The 24,803-nt window shown below is 41.9% G+C and overlaps 2 protein-coding genes across 7 annotated transcripts in view; both read left to right on the forward strand.

The window, feature by feature from the left end:
* Positions 1 to 6,039, forward strand: part of msh3 (mutS homolog 3 (E. coli)) — a 131,409-nt gene extending 125,370 nt beyond the window's left edge. For 4 of the 5 annotated variants that reach the window (XR_016496706.1, XM_021606650.3, XM_021606652.3 and 1 more), the window contains one exon: positions 4,508 to 6,039. Coding sequence is in view for 3 of the 5 variants with exons in the window: in XM_021606650.3 (XP_021462325.3) it covers positions 4,508 to 4,589 (82 nt within the window). In the remaining 2 variants the exon portion in view is untranslated. The remainder of the gene's footprint in view (positions 1 to 4,507) is intronic. The other variant, XR_016496707.1, reaches the window with a different exon arrangement.
* A 13,586-nt stretch (positions 6,040 to 19,625) lies between these two features.
* Positions 19,626 to 24,803, forward strand: part of rasgrf2b (Ras protein-specific guanine nucleotide-releasing factor 2b) — a 227,797-nt gene continuing 222,619 nt past the window's right edge. For both annotated transcript variants that reach the window (XM_036980258.2, XM_036980260.2), the window contains exon 1: positions 19,626 to 20,378. In XM_036980258.2, the coding sequence (XP_036836153.2) occupies positions 20,103 to 20,378 (276 nt within the window). In that variant the 5' untranslated portion in view covers positions 19,626 to 20,102. The remainder of the gene's footprint in view (positions 20,379 to 24,803) is intronic.

The raw sequence follows: 24,803 nt of genomic DNA on the forward strand, positions 1-24,803 counted from the left end.
AATGGCTTTCTTCTTGCCACTCTTCCATAAAGGCCAGATTTGTGCAATATACGACTGATTGTTGTCCTATGGACAGAGTCTCCCACCTCAGCTGTAGATCTCTGCAGTTCATCCAGAGTGATCATGGGCCTCTTGGCTGCATCTCTGATCAGTCTTCTCCTTGTATGAGCTGAAAGTTTAGAGGGACGGCCAGGTCTTGGTAGATTTGCAGTGGTCTGATACTCCTTCCATTTCAATATTATCGCTTGCACAGTGCTCCTTGGGATGTTTAAACTTGGGAAATCTTTTTGTATCCAAATCCGGCTTTAAACTTCTTCACAACAGTATCTCGGACCTGCCTGGTGTATTCCTTGTTCTTCATGATGCTCGCTGCGCTTTTAACGGACCTCTGAGACTATCACAGTGCAGGTGCATTCATACGGAGACTTGATTACACACAGTATTTATCATCATTAGTCATTTAGGTCAACATTGGATCATTCAGAGATCCTCACTGAACTTCTGGAGAGAGTTTGCTGCACTGAAAGTAAAGGGGCTGAATAATTTTGCACGCCTATTTTTCAGTTTTTGATTTGTTAAAAAAGTTTGAAATATCCAATAAATGTCGTTCCACTTCATGATTGTGTCCCACTTGTTGTTGATTCTTCACAAAAAAATACAATTTTATATCTTTATGTTTGAAGCCTGAAATGTGGCAAAAGTTCGCAAAGTTCAAGGGGGCCGAATACTTTCGCAAGGCACTGTATATATATATACACACACACACACACAGTGGGGAGAACAAGTATTTGATACACTGCCGATTTTGCAGGTTTTCCTACTTACAAAGCATGTAGGTCTGTGATTTTTATCATAGGTACACTTCAACTGTGAAAGACGGAATCTAAAACAATAATCCAGAAAAATCACTGTTTGATTTGTAAGTAATTAATTTGCATTTTATTGCATGACAAGTATATGATACATCAGAAAAGCAGAACTTAATATTTGGTACAGAAACCTTTGTTTGCAGAGATCATACGTTTCCTGTCAGTTTGCACTGAAAGTAAAGGGGCTGAATAATTTTGCACGGCCAATTTTTCAGTTTTTGATTTGTTAAAAAAGTTTGAAATATCCAATAAATGTCGTTCCACTTCATGATTGTGTCCCACTTGTTGTTGATTCTTCACAAAAAAATACAGTTTTATATCTTTATGTTTGAAGCCTGAAATGTGGCAAAAGGTCGCAAAGTTCAAGGGGGCCGAATACTTTCGCAAGGCACTGTATAGTTAAAGTATTAATTGTTGTATTTTATTATTTCTGTGAAAAATATATATAAAATAATTAACTCCAGAGCACCAAATTTTCGCGCTTTGATATTGTCTGTATATCAAATAAGGTATTCTCTTATCTTGTTCTCTATTTTAAGTTCAATAACATTGACAGTTTAGTTTCAGCTTTTTCGTTTATTTTTCTCATTTGAAAGGCTCGCCTTCCATCTTTTTACGCCCAAGCACGCCTAATTTATCATTTATAGATTTTAGCAATTCGGTTTCCACGCTTACCGTACAGGGTGGTGAAAAAGGTCATCCGTGTCAGTGAAAGAGTCTCTTCATTTTCCTTTAGGTTCTCTATTCTTTCTGTGTTTACTCTCTGCTATGTTTTGGTGTTGACTGTGTTGGTTGTCTTTGTCTATACAATTCTCTAGCCTTTACAAGCTGTTTTGAGTTATCCAGTGTGGATGTTGTTGCACACGAGTGAGCAGATCAGCGTAGAGGTACTATTATTTAGTCAGTTTTAGGGACATTAATTTATATGCTTTTTCACGATGCATTCTGAACCGCCATGCTACCTTCTTATTGAGTCATTGTTAGTTTTACACTTAAGACATGCCGTTGTGCTGTAGAATTTGTGAATGTTGTCTCTTGATTAAATAAAAAATAATACTCAGCAATCCACACACAATACTCCATAATGACAAAGCAAAAACAGGTTTTTAGAATAAAAAAAAAAAGTATTAATAATTTTAAAAACATACCTTATTTTACGTACAGGACCACTCAAATGTTTGGACACACCTACTCATTCAAGGGCTTTTCTACATTGTAGACATCAAAACTATGAAATAACACATATGCAATTATGTAGTAACCAAAAAAGTGTTAAACAAATCCAAATATGCATAAATGATACATATGCATAGCCCCCCCCCCCCCCCCCCCCACACAAAAAAACAAACTGAATAAAAATAATGGTTGTGACATAGTGCACCACATATTACACATAACAGGATATATATATTTTGTTTTTTTTACTGATTTAAGTTTCTTTGGTACTGATATTCACCTTTGAGTGTGGACTGTATTATTATGCATATACTGGGTGGACTAGTTACCTTGTGCTACGCTCAAAAATGTATATATTTGAGTGTGGGAGAGAACTTTTAGGCCTAGGCGAAGCTGTTGGTTTATTGATTAAATTTTTTTTTTTTCATAATTAATAGGCTGACACATTACTTTAAGCAACAGAATATCTCACCATCATGCATTTCATCTCTTCTCTCACCTTCAATTCCTTTCTGGAGCATGCAGAGATGGGGGCAGTCAACAGTTTAATGAAATATGTTTGTTGTGAAAACATGTTACTATCAATGTTCCCGAACAGATTTCACTTGGTTTCCCATATGAACCACTGGCTGGCTGCAGGAACATGGTTGGAGGGCGCACGGCATACAGAGTTTGGGCGGAATATCACCTTTCGAGCAGCAAGAGGCTGCATGCTCCTCAAACAGTGGTTGAGGCATGAAGTGAAATAACCGGAGTAGCCTGCCGGTGGGAAAGCGGCCTCCATTCGCTATTCGAATGCCTTGTTCCTGCCCGTTTGATAATGGGCCATTCTAAATTGAAACTAGCAAGGAAGAGCTTTTTGTGACTTTCTCAAATGATCAATAGCGTATTGTCGCATCATGCAGCCCATATATGTTTTAATTTTTAAGACAGTCTAAAGTTTGTATCATTCACAACTAAAGTTGCCAAATAACTCTAAATGTAGCATATAGACCTATTTGAAATGATCACATTTATGCTCAACTTAGACTTTTCATATGCGCACTTGCTCTGGAATGGGAAAAATATAATTTCTATTTTATTCAACTAAGTTCAATTATATTCTTCTTACTAGAAACTCATATCATATAAAATAATGGAATGGGACTTCTACGCATATCTTGTCAGCTATATGAACACACCTACAGACTATGGCATTGCCCATTGCCAGATAACATACAGTAGGCCAACTCATATTCTGTTCTTCTGAAATACATTTTGTAATTAACGCATTTGTATCTTTATCTTTTTAAATTAAACTGATTTGGTGAGGGCTGCAAGATGTTTACCAGGTTTATTTGCCATTAAGTACTAGGCTTTATTTGAGATGAACCTGTATTTGTTGGCTCACTTCAAAATTGTATTTTCTTCTTTACCATATAAAGATGTTGTGCTTTTTCTAAAATAGTGATTTATTTTTCTTTAATTTTAATTTCTAACTCAGATTTAACTATTGCGGAATATGAAATTATCATTCCCCTAATTAGATCAAGTTATTTTGCAGGGTGTGCGTGTGTCAGGCAACCCGCAGGCCAGGGCGTACAGAGCTAGTTTAGTCAGTCTCCCATAGGAATTACCTGTTAGCAGAGGTATTACCTGTTAGCAGAGGCACACACACACACACCATGTAATCCCTTCCATATGAAATGTGTGTCTCGTGCCAGACAGTCAGAGCCCGTGGGGTGCAGTAGAGTACTGTCTTTCCACTCATTCCTCTACCATCAAGGCTCAGTTCACCCCTGGGGACCGGTGTCTTATTTCTCAAAGAATCAGATTGTTTTTTGCATGTTCCACCATCCTGACATCAGCCCATTCCTTTAAAGGTTCTAGTAACATTTCCACCTGCAACTTTCGCCAAATGTCAATTGCATACCAGTAGTAGCAAAGGAATATATATCCATGAGTGTAAAACATACTTTTCAGAACGTAGCATTTTATATGTGACTATCTGGTCCGGCTGCACTCTGATTCTACCATATTGCGCACACTTATCAGTCCTTTCAGATCTACATAAATGGCGAGGGGCTTGATATTGGGCAAAATTTCAGAACACACTGAATGGATTTACTTCAAGACTGAAACATTTGTACTAGAATAATTCCATATAATTCTCTGTTGGCCTCCAATTATATTGGATCGAATTAAAACCACTTTTCTATTGTGTTCCCCCTACCTCTAACCCACTTCTTTCACTCTCTCGTTCTCTCTCATTCTCTATCTCTCTCTCTCTTTCTTTCCCTCTCTGATCTCTCTCGTTCTCTCTCTCTCTTTCCCTCTCTGATCTCTCTCTTTCCCTCTCTGATCTCTCTCTTTCCCTCTCTGATCTCTCTCTCTCTCTCCCTCTCTGATCTCTCTCTCTCTCTCTCTCTCTTTCCCTCTCTGATCTCTCTCTCTGATCTCTCTCTCTCTATCTGTCTCTCTAGAAAGAGCAAGAGGTTGTTTGCTGAACTGTGGAGCATCGACGACAGAAAGGCTCTTTTGGACTGGGTGCAGCTAAACTCCTGATCACACACACTCGAATGTGCACACACACACTCAGAAATCCCTGGCCGTTGTGACTCTAAGCCTGGTTTGTCCTCTTGTGTTCTCCATAAAGTCTCTCTAGCCCTGACTCAGGAAGGACTAAAGCCCTGAGGGAACAGGAGGAACAGCATTAATCTCTGTATCTATAGAAAATGGACACACACACCATTAAATGCCAAAGCACATGCAAGTGCGCGGCGGATTAGCGGGGCCAGTGATGCGAGACCTATCTCTAAACCCAGTCATTTTTTTTATTGAACCTTTATTAAACTAGGCAAGTCAGTTAAGAACACATTCTTATTTGCATTGACGGCCTACACAGGCCAAACCCGGGTGACGCTGAGCCAATTGTGCGCCGCCCTATGGGACTCCCAATCACGGCCGGTTATGACACAGCATGGATTTGAACCAGGGTGTCTGTAGTTTTTCTTTGGTACCAGGTAGTTTAATTGTATTAAAGTAAGTAAATACCTAAAGGTACCCAGTTACCACATAGATTGTTGGTCAATACCAGCTGAAACAGCAAGTTTATCTATGGTTAGGGAAACTCATAGCGTTAATGGCATGGCTGAACGCTTGCTGTGAATCCAGTATGAGACCGCGCAGAGAAGCAGGGGATAGCGTTATTTTGACAAAGCATAGGCGAGAGACGTGCTTTGATAATGCAACCTATGGTTTACAGAATGAAGTCAGGAATTTGCATTTGAGACAGGATTTAGGATTTTGGTTTCAGTGTGATTGGGACTGGGTAGGAAAATAGCCTAGGCTCTAGGACAGGAGAAGGTAGTTTTCCCTCATGCCTCTCTGAATTGTTCAGACTTCATGTCTGTGACAGAGAGGCCTAATGTAGTGAATTTTGCATAGGCCTAGCAAATTTGAGACTGTCTGAAGAGACACAATGACAGCTCAAAGAGGCACATGTTATTTTATAGGTTACTGTAGGGGTTTCCTGTAGGGTTTATTAACTGCATTCAGGTCCCGTGTGCAGTTCAGCAGTGTGCTTTGAATTCATGGCGACTTTGTGTGAAGTAAATGCGCTAGGCTAAAGGCAACCTGTTTTGGATAATGTGCTATTTTATTTTCTGCTAATCTGATGCTGCGTATGTTGTGTATTTTGTGGAAATGCATTAGTGCCAACATTGGGTAATATTTTTGTAATTTCCCAGGTCTTGTCATTTACATTTTTTGGTTGAAATGTGAATAGCGTCCCCGGGACAGTCCCCGGCTCCTGGTTACCCATGTTAATCCCTAATTCAGATTTAGTCTGGGTGCCAGTCTGTTTAGCTATCATTCTACTCCTTGCCACTCCTGTCATTTGGCAAGTGACAGGAGTGGAATGTTATCTAAAATGACTGTTACCTAGCCTAATTCAGGCTGTGTGGGTAGAATGAATTCAGGCTTGTACAATTCAATAAAAAAACAACTTTATTCAGACTGTTGAATCTTTGTGTTCATTTCTCTAGTGCGAAACTCACTGTCTAATGAAATAATGATCTTCCATTTTTAATGTCTGATTTAGTTTCAGTGATACCGTTTGAGTAACATTGTGTTACTTTACTTAGACTAAGAAAATAAACTTTATGAAACTCAAAAAGCGTTATGACCATATAAACCAGAAAGGCCTATCAAATCACATTTTATTTGTCACATGCACCGAATACAACCTTACAGTGAAATGCTTACTTACAAGCCCTTAACCAACAATGCAGTTTTAAGAAAATACAAAAAAAAATGTACAAAATAAAAGTAACAAATAATTAAAGTGCAGCTGTAAAATAACAAAAGGGGGTACCGGTACAGAGTCAATGTGTGGGTCACCGGTGTCAAGGTAATATGTACATGTAGATAGAGTTATTAAAGTGACCATGTATAGATAATAATTTAGAGTAGCAGCAGCATAGAGGAGGGCAGGGGGGGGGGGGGGGGCAATCCAAATAGTCTGGGTAACCATTTAATTAGATGTTCAGGAGTCTTATGGCTTGGGGGTAGAAGCTATTTTAGAAGCCTCTTGGACCTAGACTTGGCACTCAGGTATTGCTTCCCGTGCGGTAGCAGAGAGAACAGTCTATGACTAGGGTGGCTGGAGTCTTAGACAATTTTTAGGGCCTTCCTCTGACACCGCCTGGTATAGAGGTCCTGGATGGCAGGAAGCTTGGCCCCGGTGATGTACTGGGCCGTACGCACTACCCTCTGTAGGACCTTGCTGTCTGAAGCCAAGCAGTTGCCATACCAGGCAGTGATGCAACCCGTCAGGATGCTCTCGATGGCGCAGCTGTAAAACCTTTGGCATGGGCTCTGAGGACCCATGCCAAATCCTTTCAGTCTCCTGAGGGGGAATAGGTTTTGTTGTGCCCTCTAAACGACTGTCTTGGTATGCTTGGACCATGTTAGTTTGTTGGTGATGTGGACACCAAGGAATTTGAAGCTCTCAACCTGCTCCACTACAGCCCCGTAGATGAGAATGGGGGCGTGTTCGGTCCTCCTTTTCCTGTTGTCCACAATCAACTCCTTTGTCTTGATCACATTGAGGGAGGGGTTGGTGTCCTTGCACCAAACGGTCAGGTCTCTGACCTCCCTATCGTCTCATCGTTGTCGGAGATCAGGCCTACCACTGTTGTGTCATCTGCAAACTTAATGATGGTGTTGGAGTCGTGCCTGGCCTTGCAGTCATGAGTGAACAGGGAGTACAGGAGGGGACTGTGAACGCACCCCTGAGGGGCCCCCATGTGGGGGATGTGTTGTTACCTACCCTTACAATCTGGGGGCATCCCGTCAGGAAGTCCAGGATCCAGTTGCAGAGGGAGGTGTTTAGTCCCAGGGTCCTAGTGATGAGCTTTGAGGGCACTATGGTGTTGAATGCTGAGCTGTAGTCAGTGAATAGCATTCTCATGTAGGTGTTCCTTTTGTCCAGGTGTGAAAGGGCAATGTGGAGTGCAATAGAGATTGCATCATCTGTAAATCTATTGGGGCGGTATGCACATTGGAGTGGGTTTCTGGTATAATGGTGTTGATGTGAGCCATGACCAGCCTTTCAAAGCACTTCATGGCTACAGACGTGAGTGCTATGGGTTGGTAGTCATTTAGGCAGGTTACCTTAGTGTTCTTGGGCACAGGGACTATGGTGGTCTGCTTGAAACATGTGTCTATTACAGACACGGATAGGGAGAGGTTGAATGTCAGTGAAGACACTTGCCAGTTGGTCAGCGCATGATCGGAGTACACTGGCAATCCGTCTGGCCCTGCGGCCTTGTGAATGTTGACCTGCTTAAAGGTCTTACTCACATCGACTGCGGAGAGCGTGATCACACAGTCGTCCGGAACAGCTGATGCTCTCATGCATATTTCAGTGTTACTTGCCTCGAAGCGAGCATAGAAGTAATTTAGCTCATCTTTTAGGCTTGTGTCACTGAGCAGCTCTCGGCTGTGCTTCCTTTGTAGTCTGTAAGCCCTGCCACATCTGACGAGCGTCGGAGCCGGTGTAATACGATTCAATCTTAGTCCTGTATTGATGCTTTGCCTGTTTGATGGTTCGTCGGAGGGCATAGCGGGATTTCTTATAATCTTCCGGGTTAGAGTCCCGCTCCTTGAAAGCGGCAGCTCTACCCTTTAGCTCAGTGCGAATGTTGCCGGTAATCCATGGTTTCTGGTTGGGGTATGTACGTACAGTCACTGTGGGGATGATGTCATCGATGCACTTATTGATGAAGCCAGTGACTGATGTTGTGACTTCCAATGCCATCGGAAGTCTGTGCTATCAAAACAGTCCTGTAGTTTAGCATCTACTTCATCTGACCACTTTTTTATTGACCGAGTCACTGGTCCTTCCTGCTTTAATTTTTAGCTTGTAAGCAGGAATCAGGAGGATAGAATTATGGTCAGATTTGCCAAATGGAGGCCGAGGGACAGCTTTGTACACGTCTCTGTGTGTGTGTAGTAAAAGCGGTCTAGAGTTTTTTCTCCCTCTGGTTGCACATTTAACATGCTGATAGAAATTCAGTAAAACAGATTTAAGTTTCCCTGCATTAACGTCCCCGGCCACTAGGAGCGGTGCCTCTGGAAGAACATTTCCCTGTTTGCTTATGGCGGTGTACCGCTCATTGGGTACGGTCTCAGTGCCAGCATTGGTCTGTGGTGTTATGTAGACAGCTACGAAAAATACAGATAAACTGTCTAGGTAGATAGTGTGGTCTACAGCTTTTCACAAGATACTCTACCTAAGGCGAGCAAAATCTTGAGGCTTCCTTAGATATCGTTTACCAGCTGTTGATTACAAATATACATAGGCCGCCACCCCGTCTTACCCCAGTCTGTTCTTATATCCTGCCTTTAGAGTGTATAACCTTCTAGCTCTATGTTGTTAATGTCGTCGTTCAGCCACAACTCAGTGAAACATACTTTTTGTCCCGTTGGTAGAATATACGTGCTCTTAGTTCGTCCCAATTATTTTCCAGCTATTGAAAGTTGGCTAACAGTACGGAGGGCAAAGGCAGATTAGCCACTCGTCGCCTGATCCTCACATGGCTCCCTGATCTCCTTCCGCGAAATCTCAGTTTCTTTCTCCTGTGAATGACGGGGATGAGGGCCTGTTCGAGTGTTTGGAGTATATCCTTCCCGTCTGACTCATTGTAGAGAAATTCTTCGTACAGTTCAAGATGAGTAATCGCTGAGACGGTAGCAGCAACATTATGTACAAAATAAGTTACAAACAAAATAGTACGGTTGGTTAAGTGACAATAAAACCGCAGCCATCTCTCATCAAAAAGCGGTTGTCTTGTCCTGTTTGTGAATCTGCTCCTGCGTTCAGCCCAGTCACCAGAAACCGAGAATTGGGTTAGGTGCATGTCTGACATCAATGTGTGCACAATTACAATGATAATTTAATATGGGTAATTTCATTGTTTTTTATATAACATAAACATAAGTTATGACCTACTACATGAGTATAAATTAAAGTAAAGTTATTTTATGGCTGGTTATGAGTCATAACCAGCCATAAAAAGTCATTAAATAACGCAATATATGTGACAACAGGTCTAAATATGTTATGACGCCTGGCATCAAGTAAAGTGTTACCAAAGTTGACAGCAAATATGAAATGCAGCATGTACTGTATGTGTGGTAGGACTATGATATCATGCGGTTGACCATTTTTTTTACTGAACTAGAGAATTCATGTAAGCCATGCAACGTTAGGCCTAGGAGAGAGAGTGGTGATGAGTCATCAGTCAAAAAGCGGTTGTCTCACACACTCCGCCTTTCATTCCATCAACTCGACTGCCTAAACTGCGGTGCACCAGTGCCCAACAAGCTGAGAGCATCAACATTGCATACACACTCTAGCCGACTACATTCCAAAAAATGCTGGGTTGTTTGGATGACCCAACTGTTGGTTTGCAGGTATTGGGTAACTTGCGTTGTTTTCTTTAAATGGAGGAAGGTTGGGTTGTTGATGCTGGGTTATTGAGATATGACCCAGTGGGTCAGATCAGAAGACTGGAGGTGTGGTTTAGTAGGGGCGTGGCTTTCAGAAAATAATTTTTGGACACCTGTAAGAGTAAATGTCATGCCGGTTCATCTGTTCTGTTGTATTATCACGTTAAGGTTGAACACTGACACTTTTGTAGCTTTACACAAGTGTATGTGTCCCTTAAGAGCATATGCATATCCCAATGTTGGGATAGTTTCCACTTTTTTTGCAATATGTAAAACATAATTTTATAGTACAATATGTAATGTGTAAAAACTATTCAAGGAAAATGTATGTGTACAAACTTAACCATGATGAACATGAAATTACATTTACTCTCACGGTTGGCCAAAATAACTATCTGAAAGCCATGCCCCTAATATGCTAAGCCTCCTGAAAATAGCCTATAGATGGGTTGGTTGTTTAGCCACAAAACCGACGAGTGCGCAACTATGGGGCAAAGAAGAAGGGGTTGGCTTAGATTGTTGATAACATGTAAACTATATTAAGCCTCAAATGTTTATTAAAAACATAAACACATTTTCACAATGAGCACTTGTCTCTCAAATACATAGTTACAGTTGTTGGTTAGCTAGCTAGTTAGCGAATTTATATTAGCATAGACGTGATATTAGTCAAAACACACACAAAAAAAACATGGTATCAAGAACAAGATTAAAAATGTAGCTGCAAGCAGCAATGCCAGGGTTCAAGCTGTGGGTTCACTTTGCCACCATCAGGACAAATTGGAAACATTTCCCTATTTATGCTTTCTGTACTCCTTACCATGCTTGCCAAATATCAATATTCAAAATCAAACAGATCAATCAATATGTTTTTACTGTATTTTGGACAATTTTTATAATGTTGATTAATTTAAAACGTATTCTTCTCCAGAATCGCTGGACCGATAGGCACCAAATTTGGTACAGTATGTAGCATCTATGGACGCACGTCTTTCAACGCAACATTTTCCAATAGTCTAGCAAAAACAACATGACCGCTATAAGCCAATGAGCCATCATTCAAGTTTTTTCCTCTCCAACAGCACCACCATGTGGCCAAACTCTACAGGTTAGATTTGTCACTCATCTCCATGAGCGTGTGTGAGTCAAACCGATCAAGTGATATAAAATGTGCCTTTATAGCGCCACCATGTGGTCGATCTGCATGTTCTTTCATATGTTGTCTTGACAGTGTTTGGAACACACGTTTTTTTCCAATACTAATATCTGAGTCTGATTTATACGCATTTATGTGCCAGGTCATGCCCATCTGAATGTTTATTGTTGGTTTAGGTACTAGTCTGGAAAATGTTGCATTGAGTAACATTGGTCCATAGATGCTACATATCAAGTTTTGTGCAGATCGGTCATTCGATGCCAGAGGAGTAGCTTTTTGAGTTTTATTTCTTACTAAATTCAGAATGGTGGAAAATCTATATTGGAAGACACTATGGGTTCTTGAGGCAAATCAAATTTTATTTGTTTATTTATTTATTATTATTTATTTGTCACATACACATGGATAGTAGATGTTAATGCGAGTGTAGCAAAAGGCTTGTGCGTCTAGTTCCAACAGTGCAGTAATATCTAACAAATAATCTAACAATTCCCCAACAACTACCTAATACACACAAATCTAAAGGGATGAATGAGAATATGTAAGTATATGGATGAGCGATGACCGAGCGGCATAGGAAAAGTGCAATAAATGGTATAAAATACAGTATATACTTGTGATATGAGTAATGTAAGACATGTAAACATTAAGTGGCATTATTTAGAGTGCATAGTATAAAGTGACTAGTGATCCATTTATTAAAGTGGCCAGTGATTGGGGTCTCAATGTAAGGCAGCAGCCTCTCTGAGTTAGTGATTGCTGTAGCAGTCTGATGGCCTTGAGATAGAAGCTGTTTTTCAGTCTCTCGGTCCCAGCTTCGATGCAGCTGTACTGACCTTGCCTTCTGGATGGTAGTGGCTCGGGTGATTGAATTCCTTGATGATCTTTTTGGCCTTCCTATGATATCGGGTGCTATAAGGTGTCAAGGAGGGCAGGCAGTTTGCCCTCGGTGATGCGTTGTGCAGACCACACCACCCTCTGGAGAGCCTTGCCATTTCTGTACCAGGCTGTGATACAGCCGACAGGATGCTCTTGATTGTGCATCTATAAAAGTTTGTCAGGGTTTTGGGTGAGAAACCAAATTTCTTCAGCCTCCTGAGATTGAAGAGGCACTGCTGTGCCTTCTTCACCACATTGTCTGTGTGAGTGGACCATTTCAGTTTGTGTGTGATGTGTGTGATGTGTGATGTGTACGCCAAGGAACTTAAAACTTTCCACCTTCTCCACAAATATGTTTTGTGTGAAGAGAGGGACCTATGTACCAATCTTTTGGACGCTAGCTAACATGGGGTGAGAGGCGTGACCATTGCATGTTAACCTCTCTGCGCACCGAACACGGTAGCGGGATGAAATTCGACAACATACGGTGACATAAATAGTCATATTAAACATTCATGAAAATACAAGTGTCTCACATGTTTTGAAAGCCGAGAATCTTGCTAATCCAACTGCGTTGTCAGATTTAAATAAGGATTTACTGCGAAAGAATACGATGCGATTATCTGAAGAGCCCCATAAAAAACAACTATTTCAACCAGCACAGGCGTAACAAAATCACAAACTGCAATAAAATAAATTGTTTACCTTTGACGATCTTCCTCTGTTTCGCAATCCAGATGCTCATTGTTACACAATGAATGGTCTTTTGTTTGATAAAATCAATTTTTATAGCCTAACACGAAACATTTTGTGAACCGCTTGTGTCGTGAATTCCGTCTCATTCCATGTTCGACGACACATTCGAGGTAAATACACACACAAAAGGTGACTTTTCCAGTCATGTTTGGTTTCATTGCAATCAACTGGTTTGTTTGTAACACAACCAAACCAATGGGTCATTTCGCGGGACGTATTGACTGAAATAAACCGATTTGAAGACAAGTATTGACATCATTGTGCACCAATGATATGACCCCTGTTTCGTTGATTGACTATTTTAACCCAATGACCACTGATCGTCTTGAAATCTAGCTGGGTAGATAGCTAATAAGCTGAGGTAAACTGCAATATGTAATGATTATATGTTGGAAGACCAACCCATGTAGTAAACTCCGGCGTAAAGAGGTTCATTCGCCATTGACGATTCATACCGGAAGGAGCCACGCATGTTGCGCACAGCATTCTTTTGGTAAAGAGCATATTCAGCTGTTTATATATCAATCAGTATGGCGACTAAGTCAGGGAAAGCTAAATCTAAGTCTAGATATACAGATATACACACAATTTTAGAAGAAATTGATCGAGGACTTTCCCAAATGGAGGAATATTTTTTGAACGGAGAGAACATAGTTTTGGACTGGTAAGTTATTTTCATGCTAATGCCGTTGTTTGAAATTAATAATATAAAATATTATTTGTGAAATGAAATAGCCTATTTTGAGGCTGTTGAGGGGAGGGCAGGCCCACAACAATGGCCAAAGTGAAATGGAGACAGTAGATCTAGCTGGTCTGTCATAATACACTGCTCAAAAAAATAAAGGGAACACTAAAATAACACATCCTAGATCTGAATGAATGAAATATCTTTATTAAATACTTTTTTCTTTACATAGTTGAATGTGCTGACAACAAAATCACACAAAAATTATCAATGGAAATCAAATTTATCAACCCATGGAGGTCTGGATTTGGAGTCACACTCAAAATTAAAGTGGAAAACCACACTACAGGCTGATCCAACGTTGATGTAATGTCCTTAAAACAAGTCAAAATGAGGCTCAGTAGTGTGTGTGGCCTCCATGTGCCTGTATGGCCTCCCTACAATGCCTGGGCATGCTCCTGATGAGGTGGCGGATGGTCTCCTGAGGGATCTCCTCCCAGACCTGGACTAAAGCATCCGCCAACTCCTGGACAGTCTGTTGGTGGATGGAGCGAGACATGATGTCCCAGATGTGCTCAATTGGATTCAGGTCTGGGGAACGGGCGGGCCAGTCCATAGCATCAATGCCTTCCTCTTGCATGAACTGCTGACACACTCCAGCCACATGAGGTCTAGCATTGTCTTGCATTAGGAGGAACCCAGGGCCAACCGCACCAGCATATGGTCTCACAAGGGGTCTGAGGATCTCATCTCGGTACCTAATGGCAGTCAGGCTACCTCTGGCGAGCACATGGAGGGCTGTGCGGCCCCCCAAAGAAATGCCACCCCACACCATGACTGACCCACCGCCAAACCGGTGGGAGACATGGTTAAGAAAGAGTGTTCTGAACACTGATGTTAACCTTACTTGTTATAACCTTTTTAGACGAGACAGATTCCAAAGGGGGTGGAGTGGCAATCTTTACCAAGGACCACCTTCAGTGCATGGTTGTCTCCACGAAGTCTGTCCCCAAACAATTTGACTTTCTGGTTTTCAGCATTAAGCTTTCAAATAGTTATTTGTTGACTGTTGCTGGGTGTTACCGTCCACCATCAGCATTGGCCTGTAACCTACTGGCCCTAAGCTTTCTCCTGGCCCAAGCTCATTTAATAACTATCATTGTGTCGCTGAGTTGTCATACTGTTTCAGCAAATGTACATTATCCCAAGGGCATTGAAAGACACAATGTAAGTAACCTAATTTATGTCCCTCTTTGCTGCCCTGAATGCCACTGCTGATCCTACAGCTATTGTATGCAGTGATCATATGCTTATGAACCAGAGTAATACTGTTAGCACTGAGGTGGTGTGCCCTAGCAGGAAGTCCAATGTGGCAGCTCACCCTGCACTAACATTAATAACCCGAGTATGTCTACCTTTGCTAAGCTTCTTAGTAAAGCAAGAAAAACAATCAAGTATCCCAGAAAAGTGTTAAAATAGCTAATGTTAACATATGTAGCTTAAGAAAAAGGTTCATGAAATCAATAATTTGCTAGTAACAGATGACATTCATATTTGATGATACAGTGGTAGCAATACGGTGCCTTGCGAAAGTATTCGGCCCCCTTGAACTTTGCGACCTTTTGCCACATTTCAGGCTTCAAACATAAAGATATAAAACTGTATTTTTTTGTGAACAATCAACAACAAGTGGGACACAATCATGAAGTGGAACGACATTTATTGGATATTTCAATATTTTTTAACAAATCAAAAACTGAAAAATTGGGCGTGCAAAATTATTCAGCCCCCTTAAGTTAATACTTTGTAGCGCCACCTTTTGCTGCGATTACAGCTGTAATTCGCTTGAGGTATGTCTCTATCAGTTTTGCACATCGAGAGACTGAAATTTTTTCCCATTCCTCCTTGCAAAACAGCTCGAGCTCAGTGAGGTTGGATGGAGAACATTTGTGAACAGCAGTTTTCAGTTCTTTCCACAGATTCTCGATTGGATTCAGGTCTGGACTTTGACTTGGCCATTCTAACACCTGGATATGTTTATTTTTGAACCATTCCATTGTAGATTTTGCTTTATGTTTTGGATCATTGTCTTGTTGGAAGACAAATCTCCGTCCCAGTCTCAGGTCTTTTGCAGACTCCATCAGGTTTTCCTCCAGAATGGTCCTGTATTTGGCACCATCCATCTTCCCATCAATTTTAACCATCTTCCCTGTCCCTGCTGAAGAAAAGCAGGCCCAAACCATGATGCTGCCACCACCATGTTTGACAGTGGGGATGGTGTGTTCAGCTGTGTTGCTTTTACGCCAAACATAACGTTTTGCATTGTTGCCAAAAAGTTCAATTTTGGTTTCATCTGACCAGAGCACCTTCTTCCACATGTTTGGTGTGTCTCCCAGGTGGCTTGTGGCAAACTTTAAACAACACTTTTTATGGATATCTTTAAGAAATGGCTTTCTTCTTGCCACTCTTCCATAAAGGCCAGATTTGTGCAATATACGACTGATTGTTGTCCTATGGACAGAGTCTCCCACCTCAGCTGTAGATCTCTGCAGTTCATCCAGAGTGATCATGGGCCTCTTGGCTGCATCTCTGATCAGTCTTCTCCTTGTATGAGCTGAAAGTTTAGAGGGACGGCCAGGTCTTGGTAGATTTGCAGTGGTCTGATACTCCTTCCATTTCAATATTATCGCTTGCACAGTGCTCCTTGGGATGTTTAAAGCTTGGGAAATCTTTTTGTATCCAAATCCGGCTTTAAACTTCTTCACAACATTATCTCGGACCTGCCTGGTGTGTTCCTTGTTCTTCATGATGCTCTCTGTGCTTTTAACGGACCTCTGAGACTATCACAGTGCAGGTGCATTTATACGGAGACTTGATTACACACAGGTGGATTGTATTTATCATCATTAGTCATTTAGGTCAACATTGGATCATTCAGAGATCCTCACTGAACTTCTGGAGAGAGTTTGCTGCACTGAAAGTAAAGGGGCTGAATAATTTTGCACGCCCAATTTTTCAGTTTTTGATTTGTTAAAAAAGTTTGAAATATCCAATAAATGTCGTTCCACTTCATGATTGTGTCCCACTTGTTGTTGATTGTTCACAAAAAAATACAGTTTTATATCTTTATGTTTGAAGCCTGAAATGTGGAAAAAGGTCGCAAAGTTCAAGGGGGCCGAATACTTTCGCAAGGCACTGTACATGGTTATAAGATTTACAGAAAATACAGAAATGCCAAAGGTGTAGTTGTGGCTGGTTATATTCACAACCACATTCCTGTAAAGCTTAGAGACTATCTCATGTTAAATACTGTTGAAGTAATATGGATGCAGGTTAATCTGCCTCACCTAAAGCCCATTTTGGTAGGAAGCTGCTACAGTATAAACTACCAAGTGTTTAAGTCAGTATCTGGATAACATGTGGAATGCTTGATAATGTATGTGATAATGATATATGTCGATAATGTATGTGATAATAATATGTCATGGAAATTGCAAGATTATGTTATAATGCTTGTATTGCATTATAATGGTTGTTTTATTCGACAGAATAGAGTGTTCTGTTAACTATTGTGTGTGTTCTACTGAGGATGGGCCTCTATGAGATAACACTGACAGAGGAGATTTACGATGTCTTTGGGTGATAAAACCTAAAGAGCATTCCAGAGAACATGAGGTAATGGTTCTGTGCTATGAAGTACCAGGAACGAGATTAGAACCTCGTTTTAGGGACCAAACTGAACAATAATTTATAGTGAATGCTATTTGGCTACAGGATACTCCGTTCCATTTATAAAGTATTTCTTTGTGAATTGTTCCTAATATCTGTGGTTTGTTATGTCAACTAGGGGTGTGTATCTTTGCTATAAAAGATCTCAGTAGCCATTGAGTTGTCACTTTAAATGGTTCATTAGAAATGGTGCATCATTGAAAGTCATTGCTATTGCAAAGCTCTTATTATTAAAGATGTAGTTTAAGTATAACTCTGACTCGTGTGTGAAGTTTGACTCTCTCCTCATTTGGTAATACAGAAATTAACCACCACAGATATCAATAGAGAGGTATATTTTATGGGTTATTTAAATATTGCCTGGCTTTCATCAGCCACTCAAGAGAAAGCTTCAAACTCTAACTAGGGCCTTTAACCTAGTTCAGGTTATCAATCAACCTACCAGGGTAGTGACAAACAGCACATGAATGAAATCATCAACATGTATTGATCACATCTTTACTAATGCTGCAGAAATGTGTTTTAAAGCAGTATCCAAATCCATTGGATGTAGTGATCACAATATAGTAGCCATATCTAGGAAAACCAAAGTTCCAAAGACTGGACCTAATATAGTATATAAGAGAGGGCTTTTTAATTTTGTAAAAATGTTACCCCCTTTTTCTCCCCAACTTCGTGGTATCCAATTGTTTTTAGTAGCTACTATCTTGTCTCATCGCTACAACTCCCGTACGGGCTCGGGAGAGACGAAGGTTGAAAGTCATGCGTCCTCCGATACACAACCCAACCAAGCCGCACTGCTTCTTAACACAGCGTGCATCCAACCCGGAAGCCAGCCGCACCAATGTGTCGGAGGAAACACCGTGCACCTGGCAACCTTGGTTAGCGCGCACTGCGCCCGGCCCGCCACAGGAGTCGCTGGTGCGCGATGAGACAAGGACATCCCTACCGGCCAAGCCCTCCCTAACCTGGACAATGCTAGGCCAATTGTGCATCGCCCCACGGACCTCCCGGTCGCGGCCGGTTACCCAGAGTCTCTGATGGCACAGCTGGCGCTGCAGTACAGCGCCCTTAACCACTGCGCCACCCGGGAGGCCCCTACAATAGGTTTTTTAAAGCCTCATCTGTCACGCCCTGACCTTAGAGATCCTTATTATTCTCTATGTTTGGTTAGGTCATGGGTGTGACTCGGGTGGGAAATTCTATGTTTTCTATTTCTTTGTTTTTGGCCGAGTGTGGTTCCCAATCAGAGGCAGTTGTCTATCGATGTCTCTGATTGGGAATCATACTTAGGCAGCCTGTTTTCCACCTGAGTTTGTGGGATCTTGTTTTCTGTTTAGTTTCTTAGCCTTACAGAACTGTGCGCTTTCGTTTTTTTGTCTTGTTATTTTGTTTTGGTGTCATCAATAAAAAGACGATGTATGCCTACCACGCTGCGCCATGGTCCACTCTTCATTCTCCAAACGAGAGCCGTTACAGAAGATCCCACCAAAAACGGACCAAGCAGCGTGGCCAGGAGGACTGGACATGGGAGGACATCTTAGACGGTAAAGGATCCTGGACGTGGGAGGAGATCCAGGCCAGAATGGATCGCCTTCCATGGGAGCAGACGGAGGCAGCAAGGGAGGGACAACGTCGACACCGGGGTTAGCGACCTCGAAGCAACACACGGGGAGATTGGCAGAGTCAGGGCTTAGACCTGAGCCAACTCCCCTTGATTACTGTGGGGAGCGTGTGACTGGTCAGGCACCGTGTTATGCGGTCATGTGCACTGTGTCTCCAGCTTTGCTGCTGAACCCCTAACCAGAAGAAACACAATAAGGTTTCACCATCTTCGCTGCTGAACCCCTAATAATAATAAATAGCTGCAAGCAGCAATGCCAGGGTTCAAGCTTTAGACCACTTTGCTACCGTTAGAACAAATTGGACACATCGCCCTAGGAGGAGCTACTTCTGCTCTCCTTAGCAAATGTTGTCTTCTCCAGGACGGTTAAACCGATCGGCCTTTCCTGTCCATCAGAGCCACCATGCAGCCAAACTGAATCATATTTTACAGTTTAGCTAGACTCATATCCCTTAGCATTTGTGCCCAATTCCATCCCTTTGAGTAAAAATATCAAGAGATATAAACATGTGCTTAGATATGCTCAGTCTTGACAGTGTGTGGAACATGTGTACTAAAAATAGATTACATTAAAAACACCCAAGTGCTGGGTCAACACAGCATGAACATGAATAAAAACCAAATGAAACCATTTTTAGCTAAACCCAACATTCACGCCACCCAACTGGCTGCCTCAAAATAACACAGCATGGGTAGTGTCCAATATTTAGCCAGCGCTGGGCTACCAAATAACACACATTAGATGTTTTTTAACCCAGCATTTTTCTGTGGAGAGAGAGAGAGCGAGAGAGAGAGAGAGGGAGAGAGAGGCGGTGTCAAAGCCAATTGTTGCTGATCTAGGCGGTGATTCGACCACACTGTTTGTCCTCTCCAAGGCTTTCCCCCTCTCTGCTTTGCGAACAATAACCTTTCCATTTTCTGCATCTCATAGCCTACTCTTTCCTCCATCTGGGATTTTGTCTACCTTTCTTTTCAACGTTTGGCAGATGTGGACATGGATCGTATCGAGGTTTATTAAGATGTCGTTGACGGGGTCTCTCTCGAATATGAGTTTCCCCGCAAGAGCTCTCACTTTGGCGGAGCAACTTTCCCGTGCACCTCGGCGCTCAGCCTGGTGACCACTTTCCCTCTTCATTCACTGAAAGGGGAAGTTTAAACACACACCGGCGGATTTGGTCTCACATTCAATAGCCTACACACGGTTTTATAACAAACAAAAAGGATTAAATTAAAATGCAGAAGAGTGTCAGGTTTAATGAGGGACACGCTCTGTACCTCTCAGTCGTTGCGCGTAAGGAGGGTACCAAGCGCGGGTATTTGAGCAAGAAGACCACGGAGAACAGCAGGTGGCACGAGAAGTTCTTTGCGCTGTACCAAAACGTGTTTTTTTACTTTGAAAACGAGCAGAGTGTACGCCCCGCCGGGATTTACCTCTTGGAGGGCTGCACCTGCGAGAGCGTGCCTGTTCCGAAGGTCTCCACTGCGGGAAAGGAGACCCTCGACAAACAGGTGAGAGAGAGACTTACGCAATCTGTGTATCTGTCTGTGGCTGCCAAACTTTCCCGCTGCAGCCTAAACTCTGATACCGGTAATATGTTTTCAGAACAGCTGCCCAGAGCATTCAGTCAACGAGAAAGGGAGAGGTAATGCAGTCTAGTAAAGCAGACGATCAGAACAAGATAGGGTGGTGAAGTGGACGTTGAAAGGATCAGAGTGATGATGGCACTTAATTGGCTTCATGCAGTATTCAAAATGTCAATCCTCTTTCCTATTTCCTACACCTCTTTCCTACACTATCCCTATAGTGTGAACAGTTCTCTTCCCACCCCTCTCATGTAGGCCTACACCCTGTGGTTTGGCAGCAAAATGTTGTTTTCACTGATATGAAAATGACAGTTGCTGTCCATATTCAAATTTTCCTGTGTGTGAGTCATTTGAATGACATTTTCTGCATGTAGGGAAACCTGTTGAATGCGATCATATCATTGATTCATTTCAGGCTCTATCAAACATAAACAAATAATCTTATGGAATAGAGACAGTTGCTGTTGGAACTATATTTCAGTCACAAGCCATGGGTGCAGTATGTTATTAGATTTTGGCACTTATTATTGCCTTTATATCGATTCTGTTCCTGTTCTATGAGCCTTTGTGGTGACACACACACATATTAAAGAGACAATTGAAAAAAGGAGAGAGAGAGGGATAGATGAAAAAGGCTAGTGTTTAAAGCCTTGAGGAGTAGGCCTGTGTCTCCTACAGAAAGCTTTTAAAGCCTTCTGTTGGGCTCAGTTAAAGTCTCTCTCTCTGTTTGTTTGTGTATGTGCATGTAGGGCAGAGTCATAAATGTATATCTCTTTGCCCCTGGCTATAACCAGACATGATAACTCCTCCCTTTTGGCTCTGCACTGGTCCTAATTGGTTCTCCCCAGGCAAGAGCTGGACAACTATGGCTAAACTGAAGAGGAGAGAGTAGGATAGGAGAAAGGGAGGAAGAGAGAAGAGATGGAAAGAGGAGAGGATAGGACAGAGGGGGGAGGAGGAGAGAAGAAATGGAAAGAGGAGAGATATAAAATGTATTAGTCACATACACAGCAAGTACAAAAGTTGCATCGAAACTCTTTTGCGCTAGCTCCCTCAACAATGCAATACCTGAATCAATAATAACAATGAAAAGAGTCAAGTAAAAAATAACAAGTAGTAGAAGTAATAGAAGAGGTAGTATGCATAGTAATAATGGACTGTATTTACAAGTATGAAGTGGGTAGTGGAATCAATAGTACAGTTGAAGTCGGAAGTTTACATACCCTTAGGTTGGAGTCATTAAAACTCGTTTTTCATACTAACAAACTATAGTTTTGGAAAGTCGGTTAGGACATCTACTTTGTGTATGACAAGTCATTTTTCCAATAATTGTTTACAGACAGATTATTTCACTTATTCCAGTTCACAATTGCAGTGGGCCAGAAGTTTACATACACTAAGTTGACTGTGCCTTTAAACAGCTTGGAATATTCCAGAAAATGACATCATGTTTTTAGAAGCTTTTAGAAGCTGACATCATTTGAGTCAATTGGAGGTGTACCTGTGGATGTATTTCAAGGCCTACCTTCAAACTCAGTGCCTCTTTTCTTGACATCATATGGAAATCAAAAGATATCAGCAAAAAAATTGTAGACCTCCATATGTCTGGTTCATCCTTGGGAGCAATTTCCAAATGCCTGAAGGTACCAAAAGTGCAAATCAATTTCAGAACAACAGCAAAGGACCTTGTGAAGATGCTGAAGGAAACTGGTACAAAAGTATCTATATCCACATTAAAACAAGTCCTATATCGACATAACCTGAAAGGCCGCTCAACAAGGAAGAAGCCACTGCACCAAAACTGCCTTAAAAAAACAGACTACGGTTTGCAAATGCACATGAGATCATACTTTTTGGAGAAATGTCCTCTGGTCTGATGAAACAAAAATAGAACTGTTGGGCCATAATGACCATCGTTATGTTTGGAAGGAAAAGGGGGAGGCTTGCAAGCCGAAGAACTCCATCCCAACCGTGAAGCACGGGGTGGCAGCATCATGTTGTGGGGGTGCTTTGCTGCAAGAGGGACTGGTGCACTTCTAATCATGAGGAGGAAAATTATGTAATTATATTGAAGCAACATCTAAAGACATCAGTCAGGAAGTTCAAGCTTGGTCGCAAATGGGTCTTCCAAATGGACAATGACCCCAAGCATACTTCCAAAGTTGTGGCAAAATGGCTTAAGGACAACAAAGTCAAGGTATTGGAGTGGCCATCACAAAGCCCTGACCTCAATCCTATAGGAATTTTGTTTGCAGAACTGAAAAGTGTGTGCGAGCAAGGAGGCCTACAAACCTGACTCCGTTACACCAGCTCTGTCAGGAGGAATGGGCCAAAATTCAACCAACTTATTGTGGGAAGCTTGTGGAAGGCTACCTGAAATGTTTAAACAATTTAAAGGCAATGCTACCAAATACTAATTGAGTGTATGTAAAGTTCTGACCCACTGGGAATGTGATGAAAGAAAAAATAGCTGAAATAAATCATTATCTCTACTATTATTCTGACATTTCACATTCTTAAAATAAAGTTTTGATCCTAACTGACCTAAGACAGGGAATTTTTACTAGGATATAAAAAAAAACGGAGTTTAAATGTATTTGGCTAAGGTGTATGTAAACTTCCGACTTCAACTGTATATATTAGAACAGCAGCGTTGACTGTGTGTGTGTGTGTGTGTGTGTGTGTGTGTAGGTTTGGATGTGTGGGTAGTCGGTGGAAATACTTTCTAAGGTGCATATATTCTCTCCGGTGCAAATAGTCTCTAAGGTGCAGGTCTGTGCAGGGGGACATCTAGGTTTAGGTTTTCAGCAGTCTGATGACCTGATGGTACTTTTTCTCTGAGCCTGTTGGTTCGAGACCTGATACTCCGATACCGCTTGCCAGATGGTAAGAGAGTGAACAGTCCGTTGCTCGGGTGACGGGAGTACTGGTTGATCTTTTGGGCCTTCCTCAAACACCGCCTGGTGTAGATGTCCTGGAGGGCAGGAAGCCCCCACCCCCAGTGATTTATTGTGCTGTCCGGAACACCTTCTGTAGGGCCTCCGGTTGAGGGTGGTGCAGTTACTGTACCAGGCAGTGATGCAACCTGTCAGGATGCTCTCGATTGTGCAGCTGTAGAACTTCTTTAGGACCCGAGGGCCCATGACACATTTCTTCAGGCGCCTGGGATTGATTGGTGGTGGTGTGATTGGACTATGTCAGGTACTCTGTGATGTGCACGCCGAGGAACTTTACGCTTTTTACCCTCTACACTGTAGCCCTGTCAATGACAATAGGGGCATGCTCCTCCCCCTGTTTCCTGGAGTCCACGATCAGCTCCTTGGTTTTTCTGACGTTGAGGGAGAGTCTGTTTCCCTGGCACCACTACGACGGGGCTTTGACCTCCTCCTTGTAGGCTGTTTTGTCGCTGTTGCCGATCAGGCCCACCATCGTTGTGTCATCTGCAAACTTCATGATGGTGTTGGAGTCATGTTTGGCCATGCAGTCGGACTGGAGAATAACGAGGGTCCAACGTATTTTTCCCCCGAGTGAGCCAAGAGATGTGTTGATGGAATTTCAAATCAAAATCAAATCAAATCAAATTTTATTTGTCACATACACATGGTTAGCAGATGTTAATGCGAGTGTAGCGAAATGCTTGTGCTTCTAGTTCCGACAATGCAGTAATAACAAGTAATCTAACTAACAATTCCAAAACTACTGTCTTGTACACAGTGTAAGGGGATAAAGAATATGTACATAAGGATATATGAATGAGTGATGGTACAGATGGTACCAATTTCGGGAGATCTTTCCTTAGATTTATTTTGTTGAAGTCCCTGGCTACAACGAATGCGGCCTCAGGATATGCTGTTTAGAATTTGTTGAAAGTCCTGTGTAATTCTTTGAAAACGTACACAGCCGTGATTCAAACACCTGTGAATTTTCTGGGGAGATAATGTGGTCAGCATTTCATCGTGAGGTATTCCAGGTTAGGGGGACAGAAAGTCTTAAAAGTGTTTACATTCAGACAATCACACCATGAGTTGTTGATCATGAAACATACTCCTCCGCCTTTGTTCTTCCCTCAAAGTATTTTTTTTCCTGTCTGGCCGATGTACAGAAAACCCTGCAGGATGTATAGCCGTATCAAGTACCTCCCCCGTTAGCCAAGTCTCAGTAAAACAGATACAGTTTACAATCTCTCTGGTAGGAAATCCGATAGACTACTTTAGCAGGTAATATACAGTGGCTTGCGAAAGTATTCACCCCCTGTAACAATTGTCTTCCTCTTCTGATGAGGAATAAGATGGATCGGACCAATGCGCAGCGTGGTAAGTGTTCATGTTATATTTATTAGAACAGAAACAC

This window comes from Oncorhynchus mykiss, chromosome 6 (genome assembly GCF_057628025.1).
Source record: "Oncorhynchus mykiss isolate SJ-2025 chromosome 6, ASM5762802v1, whole genome shotgun sequence".
NCBI classification, from domain to species: domain Eukaryota; kingdom Metazoa; phylum Chordata; class Actinopteri; order Salmoniformes; family Salmonidae; genus Oncorhynchus; species Oncorhynchus mykiss.